Here is a 23,904-nt window from a genome sequence, read left to right as displayed (position 1 = left end):
GAAAATTGATTTGGATCTTGATAATTGTTGAGATTTTGGTAGTTATATGGGTAGTTAGAAGAATTCTGGATGTTGAAATGGTAATTGTTGGGATCCATTTCAAAACAAAGGCTAATAGAAAGATAATAAGATGGTGAGAAAGATAATAAGAAGGTGAAAAACTTGGTTTTTTTTTTCTGTGTCCAAATTAAACGAACAAAGTCTCTATTTATAGAGGAAAAAAAGTTATGAATTTTGGTTAAATTTTTTTTTTCAACAAAATAATTGAGTTTAAAAGATTTAAAAAAAAATCCGGCCAACGAATCAGACTGTGCCATGCGTCCTTTATCCTATCACTCCCGCCGTTTCTCTCTCTTTCCACTGGCACAGACGCGCCCTGTCAGCGCGTGTGGTGCACGCGCCTGGCGTGACCACACGCATCGCGCCACGTGGCGCCGGGCAGCCCTCTCAACTTTGTTGAACACTCTCAACTCTTCTCTCCTCCACCTCATCTTCATCAAAACCTCAACAACCACTACAAACCCTCAACAACATTCAACCTCTCTCTCAACATACCATTGCACTTGGTCTTATTTGAGGATTACCAGTACCTCTTTTTTGAGAAGCTTCAAGCTAGTTTGGTGACCTGTTTATTTTAGCGTTGATGTAAAAAAAATAATTGAATACATTAAGTAGGGAGGTATTTTTTTATGAGGGACTCATTTTCTATTAGTTAGTTGCTTTTCTTTCTGTCTTGTTTTCCGTTGGAGAAAAAAAAAAGTAGAAGATTGATAAAATCGTGTCACTTTCAACTGTGGTGGATCTGATTGTATGGTGAGACTCCTCTGTTGAGTGAGCTTTTGCATGAAGTTGGATCCTCAGTCAATGAAACCTGCAAAGACATTATGATGTTCAAGTCATCAAAGAGAAAATGAGTAGAGTTAAATTGAAAGAAGATGATGTGTACCTGGTGGTGTGGTTTCTTATATAGATAGGCATTGGAGGTTTTAAGGATATGTCAGTGCCGCCCGCGTTCCTTAACTCATCGTACTACACGGCCAACCCTTAGATCCTCTAGGTCGATTGTCCTTCCGACAAAGTTGATGGGTAGTGGATCTTGACTTTTTCCAATACTAAGCTTACCCTTGAGTGAGGTTTTGTCAGAAAATACATTGAGAAACATTTTGATATTATTCGATGATCATTTGCACGGTCGGACTTGTGTCACGACTCTTGATATTTCTTGTGTCTTGTGGATAGCTTTCTTGCTTTCTTACTTAGCGAAAAGTGTCACTTTACAATGTCCTAGAGTGAGGGTGTGGTGATCTTTGACTTCCAAATGGTCTGATCATCATCTCGATTCATGAGGTGTTGGTTGGGCGATTCAAGCTAGGAGTTTTGTTAGTGCTACGTCCTTCAACACTTTATAGGTCAAAGTTATGTAATCATGAGCTAGATGTAGACAACTCAGTTATCTAATCATAAGATTGAGCGACGAGTTCCGTGACTAATCAGCTTGCGAAGAGAAACAGAAAACATTAACATTAACACTAAAATTCTCTTAAATAAATTAAATACATTATTGGTCAACTTTTTGGAATAATTAAATTATGTAAAATATAGAAATTGTAGTTTTTCTTTTTTGGGCTTTTTTTTTTGGTTACTTTCCTAACCTTAAACCCTTCTTCTAAAAGAACAAAAACCTTAAACCCTACCTCACCCCTTGTGGTCGTTTCTCAGTGAATGGAGAGACATGGGTGCGAGTGGAGCACCGGATTTCTACTACAAGGAGGCTCAACGCCTTGGCTACGTGGCTCGCTCCGCCTTCAAGCTGCTTCAAATTCAGAAGCACAGCAACATCATCAAGTCCGGCTCCTCTGTTCTTGACCTTGGTTGCGCTCCCGGTTCATGGCTTCAGGTCGCTTGTCAGAGCCTGGGTCCACTCCAGCACGGTGGCTCCGTCCTCGGCATCGACGTTAAGAAGGTCAAGGTTCCCCCTGTTCACTGCGATTCAAGGGTCCACACCATTGCCGCTGATGTTATGACCCTCTCCAAACACCAGCTCCGAGCTCTCTCTCCCAAGGTAACTCAATACCCCATTTGTTCATTCATCTAAATCTCATTGCTTTCTTGGTTATTGATGCTGAATTAGCCATTTTTGCCACATGGGTCTCATAAAAAGAGTTGAATTAATTCAAATTTCTATACTCTCTGGGTGCATAATACTGAATTACAGAATTATTCATTTCTGGCACTTGGGTCTAATGAAAAAAGATTAATTAATCCAAATCTCATTGCTTTCTGGGTGCATGATACTGACTATTCTGGCACATGGGTCTAATGAAAAGAGTTGAATCAATCCAAATCTCAATACTTTGTTGGTGTATATACTGAATTAGCCATTCTGGCACATGGGTTTAATGACAAAAGTTGAACTAATCCAAATCTCAATGCTTTCTGGGTGCATGATGCTAAACTAGCCATTAAAAAATTGATTTTACATGAGGGTGTTTTTTTGGATGATTGGTTTTTGTATTTTGTCTTGTTATATCTGTCTATCTTGGCTTAGAAGCTGTTTTTGGTGATTTATTTTCTGCAGCAAAAAGGGTTTTCTGTGATACTTTCAGACATGTGTCCATCGGTTTCTGGAGTCACAACTAAAGATGCGGCTTTGTCAGTTGAGCTAGGAATGCGAGCATTGGATTTGGCTGTCGGCAGTGCTGCTTCTTCTGTTCAAGCTTCAGCTGATGATGATGATTATATTCGGGAGGAGCAAAGTGTTGATGATCCATCTGGTTCAGATGATAAGGGAGTCTTGCGAGTTGGAGGGAACCTTATTATAAAGCTTTTGGAGAGTGAAGATTCCAAAGGTGGTTCATTTTTCTCAAGACTAGTTTTATTCCAGCTGATTTGGTTGCGTAATGTGTTTATTTAATCTCTTTGAATTTTTCTGCTGCAGAAATCAGTCAGATTTGTAAACCATTATTTAGAAAGTCATCGTGGCTGAGGCCTAAAGCCACAAGGCCTTCATCAAGAGAGATCTATTTGATATGTCAAGGTTTAAAGCCAGACGCAAAGACATAGGTTGTTTTATACGATATTCTTTGTCTGGGTGAACATTAGGGATGAACAGCATACAAAATTTTGTAAGTTTTAACCACAATTTAAAAGTCGTTTACTTTGTACAATGTATGCTGTGTAATTGTGAAATTGATTATTTTCTTGTCTAGCTTTTGATGCAACTTTTGTTTCTGAATTTTAACTCCTCTATGTCTGCTGATATGTTCAATTTGGTGTTAAGTAGTGCAACTAAACTGTGTCTGTGGTTATGAAATTCGTTGTTTCCTATCTCAGCTTTTGATACAACCATTGTTTTAGAATTTCAAAATTTAAAATTCTGCAATGCCTTATGATATACTAGGGCTGGTGAGAGGTTGATGGTAATGCCCCAATATTTCGTCTTCTCTCCTTCATCCTCTCATCTCCGCCTTCTCCTCTCCACCTTCATCCAATCCTCATCACCGTTTCCTAATCGCCACCGCAACTTAATCGACGCCCCCTTCTCCGTTTCAATATGATAAATGTCTCTGATTTCCCTTCGCACAGGAGCATGAATTCTGGATCTCTGTTCAAAGAAGCCTAGAATAAGTTTAGATTCACATGAAAAGAACTTAAGAAATTGATTAAAACCATAAATCTATCAAACCTTATTATCCATTAAGTCCATGTGCATATACAGTGGAAGCCTGGAGCCATCGTTGCTTGGAACAAACCATCTATGTACCACTTTAGCAACGATTGTGGCACAACGGGGCGATTCTTTTGTTATGTCTAAGATAGGTAAATAGGCCATGACAACGTGGGAAAGGAGAGGAATGAATTGCGTTCAATGAAGAGTAATAAATTGTGTTCACAAAGCAATATATTAGTACATTATGAACGCAATTCATTCCTCTTCTGTGAACGCAATTCATTCCTCTCCTTTCCCACGTTGTCATGACCTATTTACCTATTTCAAACATAACGAAACATTTGTCTCGTTGTGTCACAATCGTTGCTAAAGTGGTACATAGATGGTTTGTTCCAAGCAACGATGGATCCAGGCTTCTGCTGTATATGAACATGGTCTTAATGGATCGTAAGGTTTGATAGATTTATTGTTTTAATCAAATTCTTAAGTTCTTTTCATGTGAATCTAAACTTATTCTATACTTCTTTGAACAAGGATCCAAAATTCATGCTTTTGTGCGAAGGGAACGCGTCTATAGGTTTGAGCCAATAATTGTTGAATGATCCGTGTATTCAAGTTTTTTTGAATAGAGATGCATATTGTGTCTGATTCTTGAATCAGTTGAGATGATGAATGATTTTATGCTGAGCTTAATTCCGGGTGAACCAAAAGAATACTTTAGTTCAGATACAGCTTCCAGGTTTGATGCGGATTCAGAGATACACTCAGAGTGGTTTACTTCTAAGTTTTTAAATGATATAAAGTGCTATGGAATTCCAAATCACAAGTTGAGTTTAAAGGCGGGGCTCCAATAATGTTATTGAGGAATATAGATCAGTCGTCTAGGTTATGCAATGGAACTCACCTCATAGTTAATGATCTTTCGCCGGATGTTATTGGTGCCACTGTGTTAACAAGAACTAATATTGGTGAGTAGTTCCTCTTATTCATAGTTCCATATGTTTGAATAATCATGTGAGTAGTTCCTCTTTTGCATTGAAGACATTCCAAAATCGCAGAGTTTCATAACTATGTATGCAAGAAGATCAGTAAGTGTAGATTTCAAGGTCATTGAAATATTGAAACCAACCAATCATGGGGAGTGTGATGAGTATTGTGTTGTTGCTCCTGACACTGAAATATCATGTGAGGGAGAGCCTGTGAAAAGTGGGGAGGACGGAGAATGGTTCCCAGAATTTGGGTCTCAGCGAGCAAATGGCACAGATTCGTGAGTTGGTAGAGCTTCCAATGAGGCTTCCAAACCTTCATAAGCTACCCAAAGGGATATTGCTGCATGGCCCCCCAGGCTCTGGTAAGAAAATGATTGCAACAGCTGTAGCTGTTGAAACTGGAGCGTTCTTCTTTCGTATTGCTTGGGATGACATTCGGTTTAATCTGACTCGAAAGAGCGAAATCAATTTATTTGAAGAAGCTGAAAAGAATGCTCCCTCCATCATCTTTATTCATGAGTTTTATAATTCATACACACAGGAGAATATTGTCTCAGAGCTTTTGACTCTTTTGAATGGATTAAAATCTCGTGATCGTATTCTTGTAATTGGAGCTGCACATTGTCCAGATACGGTTCACCCAAAGTTGAGGACCGGTATATTTGATAGGGAAATTGGTATTGATGCTCTTGATGAAGCTGGATGACGTGAAGTCCTTCGCATATATACCAAACAGATGAAGCTCTCTTCTGATGTAAGTTGAGCATTATTGAATTTTAATTCTGTTGTTGAATTTTTGTGTTTTGGTTTGTTTGAACTTGTGCATATAGCCAGCTCTATTATGGACTCAAATTATTCAATCAGTTTGGTGCACTGCTATATATAAAATCAACTGTTTTGCTTATTCAATTGTTCCGGTTCTCTTACTGTAGGTTGATTTAAAGATTTTAAAGAGAATTGCAAAACTTACCCATGGTTATTCTGGTGGCGACTATTTGCGCTAATGCTACTATGAATTGCTTTTGGGATACGGCGAATTTCAGCATTTCAGAAAAGGAGTTAGTTGATCCTGAAGTGTGGAATTCTCTTACCCTTAAAAATAAGCATTTCCGTATTAGTAAGAATGAAAATCCTTGGTAGTTTTCTCTTTTTTGTTTGCCTAAGCAATGTAACTAATGAATGCCAAGCTAACTTTATCAGCGTGAAAGGCCTAGAGTTGCTTGTGGTTTGGTGAAAGTGAAGGCAGCGTTTGAGAATTTTTTTAGTAAGGCCAGACATTATGCTCCATATATATCATATTACAATGTTTTTACCCATTATTGATATTAAACCAAGTTCTACTTCTACCTGTATCTTTTGAATTGTGGGTGGTCAGTGGTGTCTGTCTACCTTGAAGTGTCAAACAAAAACCAAAAGAGACGAACATTTTTGTACAACTAATCTAAATGAAAAAATGTTAACTTGAACAACTGTATATATTATAAGTAGGAAATATATTGACAAATTGTATGGATAAAATATTTTAAATTATCACAAAATTGAATTTAAAGTAGAGATATGTAACCAACTCAAAAGCACGTACACTTGACGGTGGAACATTAGTTTGGCGGATCCCTTCTCTTTTGCCGCGTGAATTGCCTTAGATTCCACCACACGCTTGCTCGCATAAAAAAATTCAAAACCCACTATAAATAACAACACAAGTAACAACCAACACACCCCCAAGTCTTAAGTGAGTCAAAGTTAGAAGTCTCTCTCTCTTTCTGAAGATGGACATGGATATTGAAGAAGGTTGCCGGACGCCAAGACGTAACGGTTGTATGATTCCCACGGTGACAACGTGTCCGCCGGCACCGAAGAAGAAGCCAGCGGTTTTTCCTATGAGGCAGCCGCCGCCCAAGAGTGGGTTCTTTAAGCCGCCTGACCTTGAACTCATTTTCAGAAGGGAAGCTCTTGCTTAATTATTTCCTCTCGTTGATAAATTTTTGTAGATTTCAGAACTTTACGAGTTTAACTTAGTTATATAGTTTCTCAATTTTGATGTCTAGTTCTTCTTGTCTTGGTATTATTAGGTAGAATAGCTAGCATGGTTGTAAATTGGAATTGTCTAGAACTCATCATGTATATATATTTGGTTTTTCTTTGGCTTAAATGCATTTGTTGCCCCTGATGTATCGTCAATGTGCAAAAGATAACCCGACTCTTTTTTTGTCGATGTTTGTACCCTCAATGTTTTGAGAAAGTATAGGGAATGCCCCTCCGTCAGATCGACGTTAAAAAACTAACGGAGGGGCTGACGTGGATTTTCTTTTTTTATTTTTCTTTTATTTCCTCAAATGCCACGTCATTAAATGAAAATAAAAACCTTGAAAATTGGTTGGAGAGGTTCGAACCCAGGACCTTGTAATGGCAAAACACACACATTACCAATTGAGCTACATGGACAATTGATATATTTGACAACATAATTTTATTTATTTCATATATCTTCTTCATCTTCTCAACCTCATGTAACAAAATTCATAAGTATTCTGGTGAGAACCATTTTAATGGGTCTTTCTAGAGAGAAGGGATCCAACTTCTCTCTAGGCCATGAAGGGAGGAGAATCAACGACCGGAGGGAGAAGCTGGAGTCTAGTAGAGGAAATAAACGGTGGCGCTTTGACCATGCGGCGGAACCGTCGTGGAGAAAACAGCACCATGCTTCTACTCCGAGTAATGGTCGATATAGACAGGTCTCCCAACATTCCCACCAAAAACAGGGTCATGGCAGTCAAAGGGGTAGTGAGCATACTATGCGTTTTTCCCCCACTACCTTGTTCATAGATGGTCTGACAGAGAAGACATCATACGAACAAGTGAAAAATGCGTTCAAAAAATGGGGGAAACTATCTGGTGTTTTTGTGCAGAGAACCAAGAAAAGACACCGAAGGACAAAGTTTGGCTTTGTGCATTTTGTGTCTAAAGAAGCAGCGGCAAGGGCAACTAGAAATCTGAATGGTGGATCTCTAAATGGTGCCACTATTTCTGTGGCTGTGGCTAAGTACCCGACAAATGCACAAGGGGATACTCATCCTACTGCCAATAGGTGGACAAATCATGTAAGAAAAAGGGTATGGAGGAGAAAAACAGAGCCAATCTCCCAAGAAAAAGAGAGTTCCGACTATTCTTGTTGTTACAATACTAAACAAGAGGACCTGGATAGAGTACAGAGGATGGCAGTAGCATCTCTCAGGGGTGTTCGCAATATAGAAGAAATACAAAATTTCTTAATTGCAAAAGGCTACTCTAGAATAAAAGTCAAGGCACTTGGGGCTAAGGAAGTGGTACTGGAATTCGAGAATAGAGATGAAATGCTGTCTTTCTTGCTCAAGGGTGTGGAATGCCTTGCCGACAAGTGCGAGTGTATATCAGAAGCTTCAATGTTGGCAAAACCAACTAGGCATTTCATATGGGTAACACTGAGAAATGTTCCTATCGCTGCTTGGCATACCAGATTCTTTTCCTCAATTGCAGGTTTATTCGGAATCTTTGTGTGTCTGGATAAAGAAACAGAGTCCCATTCCAGGTATGACAGAGCTAGGATGCTGATAGTCTCATCGTTACCGTCGTTTCAGAGTCGCTCGATAAACATCAAAATTGATGAAGAGGTGGTGGCAGTGGCTTTGGAGATGGATATAAAGCACGAATTTTGTGAACCCCCTTTCGCTGCAGAGGAAGTTTCCGGGTTTTCATCTTCAGAAGGTAACATCGCTAACATGGCGGAGGCGGCGACCTCTGATGATTCTAGGGTTCAAGGGACCGAGGACATTGACCTACCTTCTGCTACATCTCCTGCGGCTCCGTACCTTGACGAGTCAGAGGTAGTGGGTCCAATCAGCGTCTGGCTCGATGACGAGGAACAGAGGAAGAAGATGAAGAAGATATATGAAATAAATAAAATTCTGTTGTCAAATATATCAATTGTCCATGTAGCTCAATTGGTAATGTGTGTGTTTTGCCACTACAAGGTCCTGGGTTCGAACCTCTCCAACGAATTTCAAGGTTTTTATTTTCATTTAATGACGTGGCATCTAAGGAAATAAAAGAAAAATAAAAAAAGAAAATCCACGTCAGCCCCTCCGTTAGTTTTTTAACGTCGATCTGATGGAGGGGCATTCCCTATACTTTCTCAAAACATTGAGGGTACAAACGTCGACAAAAAAAGAGTCGGGTTATCTTTTGCACATTGACGATACATCAGGGGCAACAAATGCATTTAAGCCTTTTTCTTTTTAGCTAGTTAGGTAGGTGACTTCTGAAATCTCAAATCTGATTATTTGATGTTTTATAGCAGAACCAAATATGAATCTGCAATACATCATTTCTTCTTCTTATTTAATTTAATCTGAATTCATGTGGGTGAAGAAAGAAAAGAAGAACAGAAAGGAATCCAATGATTTGTTAATTAGTTTCTGAAAAGATAGATAGACTCAAAATTCAAGTAAACGAAAGCACCAATATAAATAATTAAATATAGCAGTTTTTCTGGTGTTTTGTCACATAATCAGCAACTTATTTTTTACTTGTTTTTTAAATTCAAATCAATCATCTAAAATTTATCTGATTGGATTGGTCTATAGATTCTTAAACGGCAATTTTGAAAATTCCAATTAATCTGAGCGAAATTTAAGAACATTGGATTGCTCTCTATATTCTTAAGCGGTAAAATTTCGAATTCTATATTTAAAAAGTCGTTTTATCATTTTTTTTTAAATTTCAAATCAATCTAATCTAATACTTACAGATTGGATTGGTCTCTATCTTTAAACATAATTATATTATCATTTTTTTTTATAACTCAAAACATGTACTCACAACGTCGGGTAGGACCAATGAGCATACCTTGACTTGGTGCAAAAAAAAATTGGTCAGTTTTTAATTTTTTACATGAAATTTGAAAACAAAATATCCTTTTGTTTACTTTTAAACAGTTCTACTCCATACGCACTCTGTTTTAACTTTTAAGTTTTAACAGTAACAATAAACTTATTCCCGGACTAGTAACAATAAATTTCCCTTGTTCAAAAAAAAAAAATTGCCCAACATCAAATTGGGTCTCTGAATCAAACAAGATCAAACAGTGGATAGGCCCACTATGCTGAAAGTCATTTCCCCCCTTCAATATATCACATTGGTCCATTACACCCGAAAACAACCAGCATTTTGTAGGGGATAATTTTAAGTAAGATGAATAATAATTTTTCCATTAAAAAAAAATTATTCGCGACGTTAAATAAATAATAATTTCATTCACGGATGGTTGAAAAACTCACTTCTAAAGTTCTAACACTTCATATGATTTTGTTGAAAATTCCATTGACAATGAAGTCGCATTTTTTTTCAGATATTTCTAGTTAACTTAGATATAATTAAATATAGTTAATTTGAATTTTTTCTGTTATTTTATTTCTAGGAAATTTATATATTTATTTCAGATATTCTGTCATTTGATTTCTAATTAGTCTCGTTGTTATTTCTCCCTAGTTCCTAATTAGCTTAGTTGTTATTTCCTTCTATAAATTGTATATTACTCCCTCCGGTTCTATTTATAAGCAACTAAAAAAAATTCACATAGTTTAAGAAATGTAGTTAAACTAAATAAACTGCATTAAATATGTCATGAATCAAAATAAACTTTCAAAATTACCCTTTATTATTAGTGTTGGAAAGTGAGAAAGAGAGAGAATAACTAATGAGACACATTTTACAAGTTAGAATGAATAAGGGCATCATTGGAAAAAAATAATTAATATAGCTCAAACTTTCATTTGGTTCTTATAAAAAGGACCAATATTTTTTTTCTCTTTCATGTTTATAAATAGGACCGGAGGTAGTATTTTTTAATTAATGAATATGAGAAGATACTAAATATAAACCTATATCTACATCTTTATCTCTACATCTTATTTCCCAATTACACAAGATACTAATCTAAAACATAAACCTATATCTACATCTTTATCTCTAGTTTTATGACATAAGATAATAACAAACAAAAATCAATGAGATATTAAACACCCCTTTCAAAGCCCAAGCACAATACACGGGCTAAACTTTAGTTTCTTATCACACACACATCAGAGAAGAGAAGGAAATTGAGTAAGGGAGTTTTGTTGTTTTGCTTCATCATCATCAGCCATGTCTCATCAGGGCGGATCATCAGACCTGCAATTAATTGTGGATCGACCCAATGAAGATGACAACTCAAAGGTCTTCATGCACCCTCTAACCATGGAAACCCTCCAACTTTCTGATGGCGATATTATCCTCATCAAGGGAAAGAGATTGAGGTACACGATTTGCAGAGCCCATGTTGATGAGTCATGCAAGGAGGCCAAGATAATGATGAACAAAATTGTGAGGTGCAAATTGATGGTTTATCTTGGAGAGTCTGTGTCCGTGGCGAACCACTGCCCTGATGTCAAGTATGGGAAGTGCGTTCACATTCTGCCTATTGATGAATCCGTTAATGATACCTCCTTTTATGGTGTCACTGGCAATCTCGTTGAAGGGTTCTTGAAACCTTATTTCTCAGCGGCTGAGGCGTATCGTCCGGTTAGAAAAGGAGATGTATTTCTTGTCCGAGCGATGAGAAGTGTAGAGTTCAAGGTCATTGAAATTGAAACCAGTAATGATATATACACACACCTCATTTTTAAAACACTTCATTTCCACCTTTTTTTTGTTTCTATCTCTCTCATCTTACCATCTATCACATCTCATACTTTCTCTCTTACTTTTTCTTTTCTTCCTATCTCTCTCATCATTCCACCTCTTCCACCTCAAAAGAGAGGTGTGTAAGTAACATTACTCAATTGAAACCGATCATGGGGAGTGTGATGATGAGTATTGTGTTGTTGCTCCTGACTCTGAAATATTATGTGATGGCGAGCCTGTGAAAGACGGGGAGGATGATGTATGGTTCAAAGAATTTGGGTACCATTATTTGGGGGTCTCAGCGAACAAATAACACTGATTCGTGAGTTGGTAGAGCCTCCAATGAGGTATCCAAAACCTGGAATATTGCTGCATGGACCCCGAGGCTATGGTAAGACAATGATTGCAAGTGCTATAGCTGCTGAAACTGGAGCATTCTTCTTTTATATTGAATGGGATGATATTCGGATGACACTGAATGGATATGGAAAGAGTGAAAGTGAAAGAAATCTCAATAAAGCAGCATTATTTGAAGAAGCGGTCAAGAATGCTCCCTCCATCATCTTTATTCATGGAATTTATCATTGTTCTTGGGAGGACAAGATTGTCTCCGAGTTTCTGACTCTTGTGAATGGATTAAACTCTCGTGATCGCATTCTTGCATGTAATTGGATCTGCACATTGTTTAGATAATGTTCCCCCAAAGTTAAGGACCGGTATATTTGATAGAGAAATTGGTATTGGTGCTCTTGATGAAGCTGGACGACTTGAAGTCCTTCGAATATATACCAAACAGATGAAGCTCTCTTCTGATGTAAGTTGAGCATTATTGAATTTTAATTTTCTGTTGTTGAATTTGTGTGTTTTGGTTTGTTTGAACTTGTGCATATAGCTAGCTCTATTATGGACTCAAATTATTCAATCAGTTTGATGCACGTACTGCTAGCTATATATAAAAGCAACTGTTTTGCTTATTCAATTGTTCTGGTTCTCTTATTGTAGGTTGATTTAAAGAGAATTGAAAAACTTACCCATGGTTATTCTGGTGTCGACCTTATTGATATTTGCGCTGATGCTTCTTGGACGTGCATTCGGGGGACGGAGGAGCTGAGGAGCTCATCGATTCAGAAATGGAGTTTGTTGATGCTGAAGTGTGGAATTCTCTTACCGTTGCAAATGAGCATTTCGATATTAGAAAGAATGAAAGTCCTTGGTAGTTTTCTCTTTTTTGTTGGCCTAGGCAATGTAGCTAATGAAAGGCAGAATTGCTTGTGGTTTGGTGAAAGTGAAGGCAGTGTTTGAGATATTTTTGAGTAAGGCCAGACAATTAATCTGCTCCATATATCATATTATTATGCTTTTACCCATTATTGATATCAAACCAAGTTCTACTTCTACCTGTATCTTTTGAATTAAGGTTGGCATATGGGTGGTGTACTGGTGTCTACCTTGAAGTGTCAAACAAAAACCAAAAGGGATACACATTTTTGTACAACTAATCCAAATGAAAAAAAGGTTAGTCTAGTCCGAATAATTATATCTTCACACCTCATTTTTGAGGTGTGGGGAGGTGGAAGAAAATAGAGATAGAAAGAAAGGAGAGACAAAATAATGATGTGATATGTGGTTTGATTGATAAAGAATAGAAAAATAAATAAAAAACAAAGGTGGAAAAGAGATGAAGGTATGTATATATACTCGTCTAATCCAAATGAAAAAAAAGGTTAGCTTGAACAACTGTATATATTATACGTAGAAATTGACAAATTGTATATAAAAGATTTTAAATTATCACAAAATTGAATTTAAAGGGGAGATCTGTAATGCTTAAAAGCATAGTTGACGGTGGAACATTAGTTTGGCGGTGACATCATCCAGAAGGACAGCAAGGTCATTCCACATTACTGTGTGATAGTGTCCTTAACTTTCAACGCAGGTCTATTACTTACCAACGCTGACCCAGGCCCACCAATCCCAACCTCTCCCCCCAAAACCCAACTTGTGGTCTCAATTCAAACCAATACACTTTTCATTCATCTCTGTTCGATTATTTTATTTCAAGCTATCTCAACAGTTGGTAGTAATGAGACTAATTCTTGAGATTCGAAAATCATATTTAATGTGTAGGTCTTTCAACAAATGTTTCTCCATAAGCATTGTGTAACGCCCCAATTTCTATACCGGAGATCACATTAGTAACCCAAACAAATATGGAGACTAACTCGTGTTTTTTTTCAAAGGGTGATAATTTCGAAAATGAGAAAGCCCACTATCACCCAAGCAATGGCCCGAGAAGTCCCCTATTTGTTTGGGTTACTAATGTGATCTCCAGTTTAGAAATTGGGGCGTTACATATGTGGTATTAGAGCATTGGTTGGGATAACCAGAGCTTTTGGGTAGACTTGTTTGCTTAAGAAGTTTGAACTCTGAGATCGATTGATGGGGTGCAATCGAAGGAAGAGTGAGTTGACTGCTTGTTGTATTGTGCTTGTGTTTGAAGGTTGTTCGTTAGTGAAGAATCTACCTGGTATTTATAGTAGATATGTAGTTGATAAGAATCTATATATAGAAATATACTATAAACTCTCTTGTTGTCCTGACCAAGTTATCTATTGTGGTTTTGAACTGCTCATGACTCGATGAGATGCAAGGCCAGAATAACATGTATTAGGTAGAGAACGTTGTAGCTAACTTAACCTGCTTACCCCTCTAGGCATTGGATGTGATCATAGGCATGGATTGGTTGTCCCACCATCATGTTCTGTTTGATTACACCAATAAAGTAGTTAGTTTCCCCAATGTTGGACTTTTAGAGTCCTTAAAACTCGTACGTTTTGAAGCTCTCTTGAAGAAATACACCTTGAAATACGTTTGCACCCCAAGGTGTGCGCCAGTGCTGCTTGTGAAAAAGAAGGATGGACGGTCACAACTGTGTGTTGACTATCGGCAATTGAACAAGGTCACGATTAGGAATCGATATCCCTTACCAAGGATCGATGACTTGATGGATCAATTAAGAGGTGCCACTGTTTTCCCGAAGATCGACTTGAGGTCTGGATACCATCAAATAAGAGTCAAAGATGAGGACATTCAAAAGACCACGTTTAGGACACGCTATGGACACTACGAGTACTTGGTGATGCATTTTGGAGTTAAAAATGCGCCTGTCGTTTTCATGGACTACATGAATAGAATCTTTCATCCGTTCTTGGATCGTTTCGTGGTGGTTTTCATTGATGATATTCTAATCTATTCGAAGGACCATAAGGAGAATGAGGAACATTTACGACAAGTCTGTAAGGTTCTCCGTGATAAGGCCTTGTATGTGAATGCAACAAAGTGTGAGTTTTGGTTGGAGGAAGTGATGTTTCTTGGGCATGTTATCTCAAAGGAAGGTATTGTTGTGGACCCCAGTAAGGTGGAAGCTATCACTGCTTGGGAGCGTCCGAAAACTGCGACTGGCATAAGGAGTTTTGTGGGATTGGCTGGTTACTATCGATGATTCGTCGAAGACTTTGCTAAGATTGCAGGGCCATTGACGAAGCGCAATCGTAAGAACCAACCTTTCGCATGGACAGAGGAGTGCGAGAAAAGTTTCCAAGAAATGAATAAGCGTTTGACGACCACACCAGTTCTAACTTTACCCCATGAAGAAGAACCTTATGAAGTGTATTGTGATGCGTCATATAGGGGTTTGGGTTGTGTGTTGATGCAACATCGGAAAGCTGTGGCTTATGCATCAAGGAAATTGAAGACACATGAGCGAAATTACCATACGCGTGATTTGTAGTTGGCTGCCATAGTTTTTGCACTTAAGAATTGGAGGCACTACTTGCATGGATGTACTTTCACTGTGTTTAGTGACTATAAGTGCTTGAAGTACCTATTCGATAAAAAAGACCTGAACATGAGACAAAGACGTTGGATGAACTTCATCAAGGATTATGATTTTACTCTGTTATACCATCCTGGAAATGCGAATGTGGTGGCGGATGCCTTGAGTCGCCAGACGATTCATGTGTCGTCCCTAATGATCAAGGAATTGGAAATGAATGAGACCTTTCGTGATTTTAGCTTAGGCATGAAGGTGGCGCCTGGTAAGCGAAGTTTTGGTATGGTGACAGTAACAAGTGATTTGCTGAAAGAGATCAAGCAAAAGCAACTGTTGGATGAAGAGTTGGTCGAGATACGAAGTATGATAGTTTTGGGTAAAGCGCCAGACTTTGAAGTAGGAGCTGACGACATCTTGCGCTGCAAAGGAAGGGTATGTGTGCCACGTGATGAAGAGTTGAGGAGGCTGATCCACAATAAGGGTCATAAGAGTTGTTTAAGTATTCACCCCGGAGCGACTAAGATGTATCAAGATCTTAAGCTAAACTTCTGGTGGCCGGGAATGAAGAAGCATGTGGTGGAATTCGTGGCGGCATGTTTGACTTGTCAGAAAGCAAAAGTGGAGCACCAAAAGCCTGCGGGAATGATGCAATAACTAGATGTTCCGGAATGGAAATGAGATAGTATCTCTATGGATTTCGTGGAAGCCCTACCACCTACAAAGAAGAGATTGGATTCGATATGGGTGATCATGGATCGCTTGACTAAGTCAGTACATTTCTTGCCAATAAAGCCGACGTACAATGTGGAACAACTTGCGAAAGTATATGTTGCTGAGATCGTACGACTTCATAGAGTACATTCAAGAATTGTGTCCGACAGAGACCCAAAATTTACTTCGCATTTTTGGAAGGCGTTTCATGAAGCCCTTGACACGAAGTTGAGGTTGAGTTCTGCTTATCACCCTCAGACAGATGGGCAGAGAGAAAGAACAATTCAGTCGTTGGAAGATTTGTTGCAAGCTTGTGTGTTGGACAACCAGGAGAGTTGGGATGAGCTATTGCCATTGATTGAGTTCACATACAACAACAGTTTTCCTGCTAGCATCGGAATGACACCTTATGAGGCTTTGTATGGGCGTCGATGTAGAACTCTTTTGTGGTGGTTCCAAGATGGGGAACATCTCCTTGTTAGACCCGAAATGGTGCAACAAACGACCGAGAAGGTGAAACAGATTCAAGCAAAGATGAGAACCTCGCAAAGCAGACTGAAGAGTTATGCATATAATCGGCAAAGGGAGTTGGAGTTCGAGGCGGGAGACCACGTGTTTCTCCGTGTTACAACAACTACCAGAGTCGAACGAGCAATAAAGTCGAGGAAATTGGCACCTAAGTTCAATGGACCGTATCAAATCACGGAGCGAGTTGGAGCTGTAGCATATCGGATAACTCTTCCTCTTTTCCTATCGAAGATTCATGACGTGTTGCATGTGCCACAACTAAGGAAGTACATACCGGGTCCCTCGCATGTTATCAAGGAGGATGACGTTCAACTTAGGGATAACTTGTCTTTTGAGGTTACGCCAATGAAGATCGAGGAACGTAGAATTAAGCAGTTAAGGTACAAGCAAGTTCCTTTAGTGAAAGTAATTTGGAATCAATTCACGGGTGACGCGACTTGGGAGTTAGAGGATAAGATGAAGGAACAATATCCCGAACTGTTTTCTGACTCTTAAGTTTCGAGGTCGAAACTTTTGTAAAGGGGGTAGAATTGTAAGACCTTGAAATTATTGAATAAGTTATTTCGAAATATGTATATTATTATAATATATGAATTGTGATGGGTCTGAAGTGAATCAAAAATATTTATTTTATATAAAAGAAATTTATTTTCCTAAAGAAATTCGTAATTTGCTATTTTTGAGATTTTAAGGTAATTTGAAGTTTATAACTTTAGTATGTCATGGGAAAATTTGAAACTTTAGTTAGTAAAATTTATAAATAATTTTTAGGGGTAACTAAAAGCCCTTGGGAGTAGGGAAGAGGTTGAAATTCGGATTTGTGGTTTTAGCAATTAAAATGAGCACTTAATCATATTTCAGGCTTTAAAATTCAAGAAAATAGGAGATATAATTTTTAAAAATTGTGGGAAGACTTCTAGAAGCTGAGGAAAGCTCGGTGAATGTATGTGACCTGTTTCTTGACTTAAAGGAATTTAATTTCGGATTTTTCCAATTTATTTTGATTATTTAGCATTTTTGGGGTTTTTGTTACTTGGGGTGCAAGTAACTAACCTACATTGATTCTTGGACTAAGGAGGGACTTCTAGAAGAGTGATAGAGTTTAGGAAAACTGAATGGAATCAGTTTTGATAGAGTTTCTTTTTAATCAATTAATTTAGTGGTTTTTAAAGATAATTTGATATAGTTATCATGTAAATTCATAAGGAAATAGGGTGGAGTTTGAACCTAGACCCAAGAATGGACTAAAGGGAGTTTTAAACAAAAGATAACAACCCATGGTTGTTTTGGTCGTGCCTTTCAGCAGGGGAAGGTTGGTTAAATCTCTCATATAAATAGAGCATTAACTGAAGGTTAAAGTCACATAACCACAATAGCTGATTCCTTCACCCAAAAACAAAAAACGCTTGAGACTTCTAAGACCTTAGAGCTCTCCTCCTTTGGCCGAAACTCCCCTCTCACATTGGTAGACTCATATCAACTTCATCCTCACTAAAAGGTTAGAGGTTTTGTCTCCTAGGCTTAAACCTTTTGCATCTTTCGTAAGATTTCGTTTAAGCATGCCTCTTATGAACTTTTACAAAATAATAAAACCTAGAGATGAGAAATCTCTCTGTTTTTTGGCTCAAGTTTTCAAAAGATCCAAACTTTTATTGAAGAAAGACATTTTGGGTCATAAAGAGGCTAGGGTTTTGAAATCGGGTTGGCAAACAAAAGAGAAAAATTCTTTTCCTCCTTCCTTGTAGTGGCCGCGGGTTTGGGGTCTTAGGGAGGGGGTAGTTGCTTGAGTAAAAATTTTTATTAATGACGTTTATATTCTCTTTTACAGGTTTGTCGTCACATGCAATATAACTTGAGAAGGTATGGGTAGTCTTTTTATTAGTGCGTGAGTTTGCATGACTTTAACCTTTTTGCATGATCTGTGAGATGAATATGTTAAGACGTCTTGTTGCTTAATTGTATGTCATGTTACTGTATTTTGATTTATGACATGACTATGATATGGATTAATTGTTGAAAGATGTCGTAAATTGGAATATCATTGTCTTGTTGTATCAAATTTGAAAACGACACTTTGTTGAAGTATGAGTGTGGCCTTGGGTCACCTTGTTGCTAACTTGAGCATTAGGGTTTTGATTTGAAGTGGAAACATGGTGGTAATTGTCCCACCTTTGTCCCACCTTTCGAGGTGATTTGAATTACTTGACGACGAAGTCGTCTAGCCTTTTGAGGCTTGATCGATCCATGTTGGTAGTAGCATATACGCATTAGGACTAACCCTAATTTCCTCTTGAAATTTGTGTAGTATGTTTTTGAATAGTTGATATGTTGTTTTTCTATCCTTAAAATTGAAGTTATGAAGTTTGTTGTTAAATGATAAGGATAAGACTTTTAATTTGTTGTTATCTTATCTTTAATTTTGAATTCGAAATTTGTTACCTTATTTTTAATTTTTGAATTTGGAATTTGTTATCTTGTTTGATTTGAATTTTTGAGACTAACCCTTAATGTTTGTTATTTGAATACGTGGGCGCTTAACGCTAGATGAGCCGTCAGACAACAGAGTTTGAGCTAGACGAGAAGGACGACCCTTCCGCATGGACCTTTGATTTGTTCGCAGGAAGGTACAAAGGACATCTAACCTTTATGATTAAGACGGGGAATAATATAGACGACTTGGATCATCAGTTCGATGGCGAGAACACCTTTTCTCTACCCTCACCCATCGTAGTGCGTGCACAAGGATTGAATGTGGACATGGTGGATCTCACGGGGAATGAGGAAGAGTCCTCGACAATGGAGGAAGACCCCGAGGAGCTTATGGAGGAGGAGGTCGTGCCTCCGTTTGAAGAGTCCATGGAGATTCAGCTCACGAAAAGGATGGAGGCACTTCGGAAGAAGATGATCGAGCTAATGGCCAAGTGTGAAACTCTTTGAATATTTTGTCGTCTTTAGATTTTGAACTTTATAGCGTCGGTTTGAATTTGAACTATGCGCTAGAGGTTTTTGAATAGGTTTTATCGGGTTATTTTATATTATTATGATCGTATCTATCTCGTTTAAATTTTGAATATCGATATCGAACTGATGATCCACCATGTTCACATAATAACATAAAATAAATATATTATTCAAAATTTAAACGAGAATGATACGATCAAAATAATATAAAATAACCCGATAAAACCTAATTAAAAACCACTAGCGCATAGTTCAAATTCAAACCGACGGTATAAAGTTCAAAATCTAAAGACGACAAAATATTCAGAGAGTTGCATGCTTGGCCATTAGCTCGATCATCTCCTTCCGAAGTGCCTCTATCCTTTTCGTGAGCTGAACCTCCATGGACTCTTCAACCGGAGGCACGACCTCCACCTCCATAAGCTCCTCGAGGTCTTCCTCCATTGCCGAGGACTCTTCCTCATTCCTCGTGAGATCCACCATGTCCACATTCAATCCTTGTGCATGTAATATGGCGGGTGAGGGTAGAGAAAAGGTGTTCTCACCATCGAACTGATGATCCAAGTCGTCTATATTATTCCCCGTCTTAATCATAAAGGTTAGCGATCCTTTGTAGGTGGCCCTTCCTGCGACCAAATCCAAGGTCCATGCGGAAGGGTCGTCCTTCTCGTCTAGCTCAAACTCCGTTGTCCGACGGCTCATCTAGCGTTAAGCGCCCACGTATTCAAATAACAAACATTAAGGGTTAGTCTCAAAAATTCAAATTAAACAAGATAACAAATTCCAAATTCAAAAATTAAAGATAAGGTAACAAATTTCAAATTCAAAATTAAAGATAAGATAATGACAAATTAAAAGTCTTATCCTTATTAGTTAACAACAAACTTCATAACTTCAATTTTAAGGATAGAAAAACAACTTATCAACTATTCAAAAACATACTACAAAAATTTCAAGAGGAAATTAGGGTTAGTCCTAATTAGGGTTAGTCCTAATGCGTATATGCTACTACCAACATGGATCGATCAAGCCTCACAAGGCTAGACGACTTCGTCGTCAAGTAATTCAAATCACCTCGAAAGGTGGGACAACGGTGGGACAATTACCACCATGTTGCCACTTCAAATCAAAACCCTAAACTCAAGTTAGCAACAAGGTGACCCACGGCCACACTCATACTTCAACAAAGCGTCGTTTTCAAATTTGATACAACAAGACAATGATATTCCAATTTACGACATCTTTCAACAATTAATCCATATCATAGTCATGTCATAAATCAAAATACAGTAACATGACATACAATTAAGCAACAAGACGCCTTAACATATTCATCTCACATATCATGCAAAAAGGGAAGAATTAAAGTCATGCAAACTCACGCACTAATTAAAAGACTACCCTTACCTTCTCTAGTTATATTGCATGTGACGACAAACCTACCAAAATAGAATATAAACGTCATTAATAAAGATTTTTATTCAAGCAACTACCCCCTCCCTAAGACCCCAAACTCGCGGCCACTACAAGGAAGGAGGAAAATAATTTTTCTCTTTTGTTTGCAAACCCGATTTCAAAACCCTAGCCCCTTTATGACCCAAAATGTCTTTCTTCCATAAAAGTTTTGATCTTTTGAAAACTTGAGCCAAAAAACAGAGAGATTGCTCCTCTCTAGGTTTTATTATTTTGTAAAAGTTCATAAGAGGCATGCTTAAACGAAATCTTACGAAAGATGCAAAAGGTTTAAGCCTAGGAGACAAAACCTCTAACCTTTTAGTGAGGATGAAGTTGATATGAGTCTACCAATGTGAGAGGGGAGTTTCGGCCAAAGGGGGAGAGCTCTAAGGTCTTAGAAGTCTCAAGTGTTTTTTTGTTTTTGGGTGAAGGAATCACCTACTGTGGTTATGTGACTTTTGCATTTAGTTAATGCTCTATTTATAGGAGAGATTTAACCAACCTTCCCCTACTGAAAGGCTCGACCAAAAAAACCATGGGGGTTGTTATTGTTTGTTTTAAACTCCCTTTAGTCCATTCTTTGGTCTAGGTTCAAACTCCACCCTATTTTCCTATGAATTTACTTGATAACTATATTAAATTACCTTTAAAAACCACTAAATTAATTGATTAAAAAGAAAATCTATGAAAACTGATTCCATTCAGTTTTCCTTAACTCTATCACTCTTCTAGAAGTCCCTCCTTAGTCCTAGAATCAAGGTAGGTTAGTTACTTGCACCCCAAGTAACAAAACCCCCAAAATGCTAAATAATCAAAATAAATTGGAAAAAATCCGAAATTAAATTCTTTTAAGTCAAGGAACAGGTCACATACCTTTACCAAGCTTTCTTCAGCTTCTAGAAGTCTTCCCACAATTTTTAAAAATTATATCTCCCATTTTCTTGAATTTTAAAGCTTAAAATATGATTAAATACTCATTTTAATTTCTAAAACCAAGAATTCGAATTTCAACCTATTCCCTACTCCCAAGGGCTTTTAGTTACCCCTAAAAATTATTTATAAATTTTACTAATTAAATTTTCAAATTTTCCCATGACATGCTAAAGTTATAAACTTCAAATTACCTTAAAATCTCAAAAATAGCAAATTACAATTTATTTGGGAAAATAATTTTTTTATATAAAATAAATATTTTTGAGTCACTTCAGACCCATCATAATTTTGTTTGAATATTGTATCACCTTTTCAAATTTTAAAAGATTTAATCAATTTTTATGAAAAAGCCCTGAAACAACACTCCAAAGTAGACTTTTAACTCAATTTTCTCTCTCCTAGTCATTAATTTTGAAAACCACGAAATTTTTCCGTATTATATCAATTTAATTTTTATTTATATGACTCATAAGATTAATTAAATAATTAACCTAAGTCTATTTCTAATTATTATGCATTTCTGTCATTTACTGACGACTAACTACAGAGACAACCTTATGCTGTTTTCTGACAATAACCACAACATCAAGAACAACAACAAAGTGGGGTTGTCTTATGAGACGTTACCATATATACATGTCATACACACATTCCCATAATCATGACAACAGTAAATAAATCAAAAAAATCCATTTACGTAAAAACAGACAACAGACAAGGATCAACCAATTCATATATTATAATAATATATTTATTTCGTAATAACTTATTCAATAATTGCAAGGTGTTAGACACTTTACATGGATCGAACTCTGGACTAAAGGTTTAAAGAGTCAAACTATCTATCAATTGTGCTACACCTTGATGGTTCACTCTTCCACATTGGAAACCACCACAATCCAATGCTCCCCTTACTCTCTAGGCCCCACATAAGGCCAAAAAGGGATAATCTTTTGTGCACACCTCATTTTTTGAGGTGTGAAGAGGTGGAGGAAGAGAGCTAGGGAGAAATGAGAGAAAAGGTAGAGATGTGATAGATGATTTGATTGATAGAAAAGAAAGAAATACATATAAAACTAGATATTATACCCGTGCGTTGCACGGGTTTACTTGCAATATTTTTTTAACATTATATATAAATTATTATAGTTTAAATAAATAAAAAAATATTTTTTAATTATAATTGTAAATAAACTGTGCTAAGACATTTCAATAAATATTATTAGATTTTTTTGTATAATTAATTAATATTACTCAAATTTTTTTGGGAATTTCCATTGTATATTCTTGAACGGGGTTTCTTTTTGTGGGGCGTTCTATCTCGGGTCTTTGGGTTGAGGTTGGCGTTTCTATTTTAGGTGATTAGCTTTTTGCTATACTAATCACTTTTGTTACCCTGTACTCTTTTGAGCTTTGTTCCCAAAGCTTTTGCTTAATATATATCTTTATGCTTTAGAAAAAAAAATTATTATTGATATTTAATTATTAGCATAGAAATGATTTTTGGAAATAAAAAAATTTATGAAAATTTATTGAGTTAATTTGAAATATTTAAATTACGTAAAAAAATGTTAAGTGCTAGTGTCATGAAATAAATTTTAATATCATTTTTTATACTTTTGTTCTGGAAATGAACACTCAAGAATGGTATAAGCCTCAAACCCTAGTAAAGCATGAGTCTAGTAATAGCCTAATCCTTTAGAATAAATGTCGAATGATCCTTTGCAATGATCATAAAGTCCCCTTTTATAGAGGTTACATGAAACCCTAACTTTGCCACTAATGGGGCTTGTTGGGTCGTACCTCACTCGGCCAAACTCCCTTACATACATCAACCGTCCCTGGCGCTTGCCCTAAGGGGGTCCTTAATCTCCTAAGTCCTTTCTCTCGCCCCTAGCGAGTTCCTCTCTTTTAGGTCTTGTTCGTCCCTGGGAAAGTTCCTCTAGGGTGTGGGGGGCTCGCCCAATCCAACTTTACCAAAAAAGTCATTTGTTGTGACTTGTCAAGGTCAAGAAGGATAAATTAATTTTAAATTTTAGAATTATGATAAGTGATAACATAAATAGCTTAAAATATTATCAAGCGAATTTAAATTTATTTAACTTATTTGGTTTCCGAATGTTTTC

At 37.2% G+C, this 23,904-nt stretch overlaps 3 protein-coding genes and 1 pseudogene across 3 annotated transcripts; all 4 read left to right on the top strand.

Moving 5' to 3' along the window:
• The first annotated feature begins 1,688 nt into the window (after positions 1-1,688).
• LOC130733708 (uncharacterized) lies at positions 1,689-3,208 on the top strand. The gene is made up of 3 exons (XM_057585950.1): positions 1,689-2,062; positions 2,579-2,849; positions 2,939-3,208. The coding sequence occupies exons 1-3, from the start codon at positions 1,733-1,735 to the stop codon at positions 3,061-3,063; spliced, it is 726 nt and encodes a 241-aa protein (XP_057441933.1). The 5' UTR covers positions 1,689-1,732; the 3' UTR covers positions 3,064-3,208.
• A 1,716-nt stretch (positions 3,209-4,924) lies between these two features.
• Positions 4,925-5,365, top strand: LOC130727450 (cell division control protein 48 homolog A-like). Its single transcript, XM_057578587.1, has one exon. It carries the CDS (start codon positions 4,925-4,927, stop codon positions 5,363-5,365), a length of 441 nt encoding a protein of 146 aa, XP_057434570.1.
• An 852-nt stretch (positions 5,366-6,217) lies between these two features.
• LOC130727443 (uncharacterized) lies at positions 6,218-8,646 on the top strand. Its single transcript, XM_057578575.1, has 2 exons — positions 6,218-8,522; positions 8,635-8,646. The coding sequence occupies exons 1-2, from the start codon at positions 7,209-7,211 to the stop codon at positions 8,644-8,646; spliced, it is 1,326 nt and encodes a 441-aa protein (XP_057434558.1). The 5' UTR covers positions 6,218-7,208.
• A 2,193-nt stretch (positions 8,647-10,839) lies between these two features.
• On the top strand, positions 10,840-12,575 carry LOC130727433 (cell division cycle protein 48 homolog; annotated as a pseudogene).
• Positions 12,576-23,904: the final 11,329 nt, after the last annotated feature.

Source organism: Lotus japonicus, chromosome 1 (genome assembly GCF_012489685.1).
Source record: "Lotus japonicus ecotype B-129 chromosome 1, LjGifu_v1.2".
Lineage (NCBI taxonomy): Eukaryota > Viridiplantae > Streptophyta > Magnoliopsida > Fabales > Fabaceae > Lotus > Lotus japonicus.
This window is presented reverse-complemented; position numbering and strand designations above follow the sequence as displayed.

Excerpts from the sequence above, each read along its gene's own strand:
- LOC130727450 (XM_057578587.1), top strand. The coding sequence starts at position 4,925 with ATGGCACAGATTCGTGAGTTGGTAGAGCTTCCAATGAGGCTTCCAAAC.
- LOC130733708 (XM_057585950.1), top strand. The coding sequence starts at position 1,733 with ATGGGTGCGAGTGGAGCACCGGATTTCTACTACAAGGAGGCTCAACGC. Across the intron at positions 2,063-2,578 it reads TCCGAGCTCTCTCTCCCAAG|CAAAAAGGGTTTTCTGTGAT; the intron begins GTAACTCAATAC and ends TATTTTCTGCAG. Across the intron at positions 2,850-2,938 it reads GGAGAGTGAAGATTCCAAAG|AAATCAGTCAGATTTGTAAA; the intron begins GTGGTTCATTTT and ends TTTCTGCTGCAG.
- LOC130727443 (XM_057578575.1), top strand. The coding sequence starts at position 7,209 with ATGGGTCTTTCTAGAGAGAAGGGATCCAACTTCTCTCTAGGCCATGAA.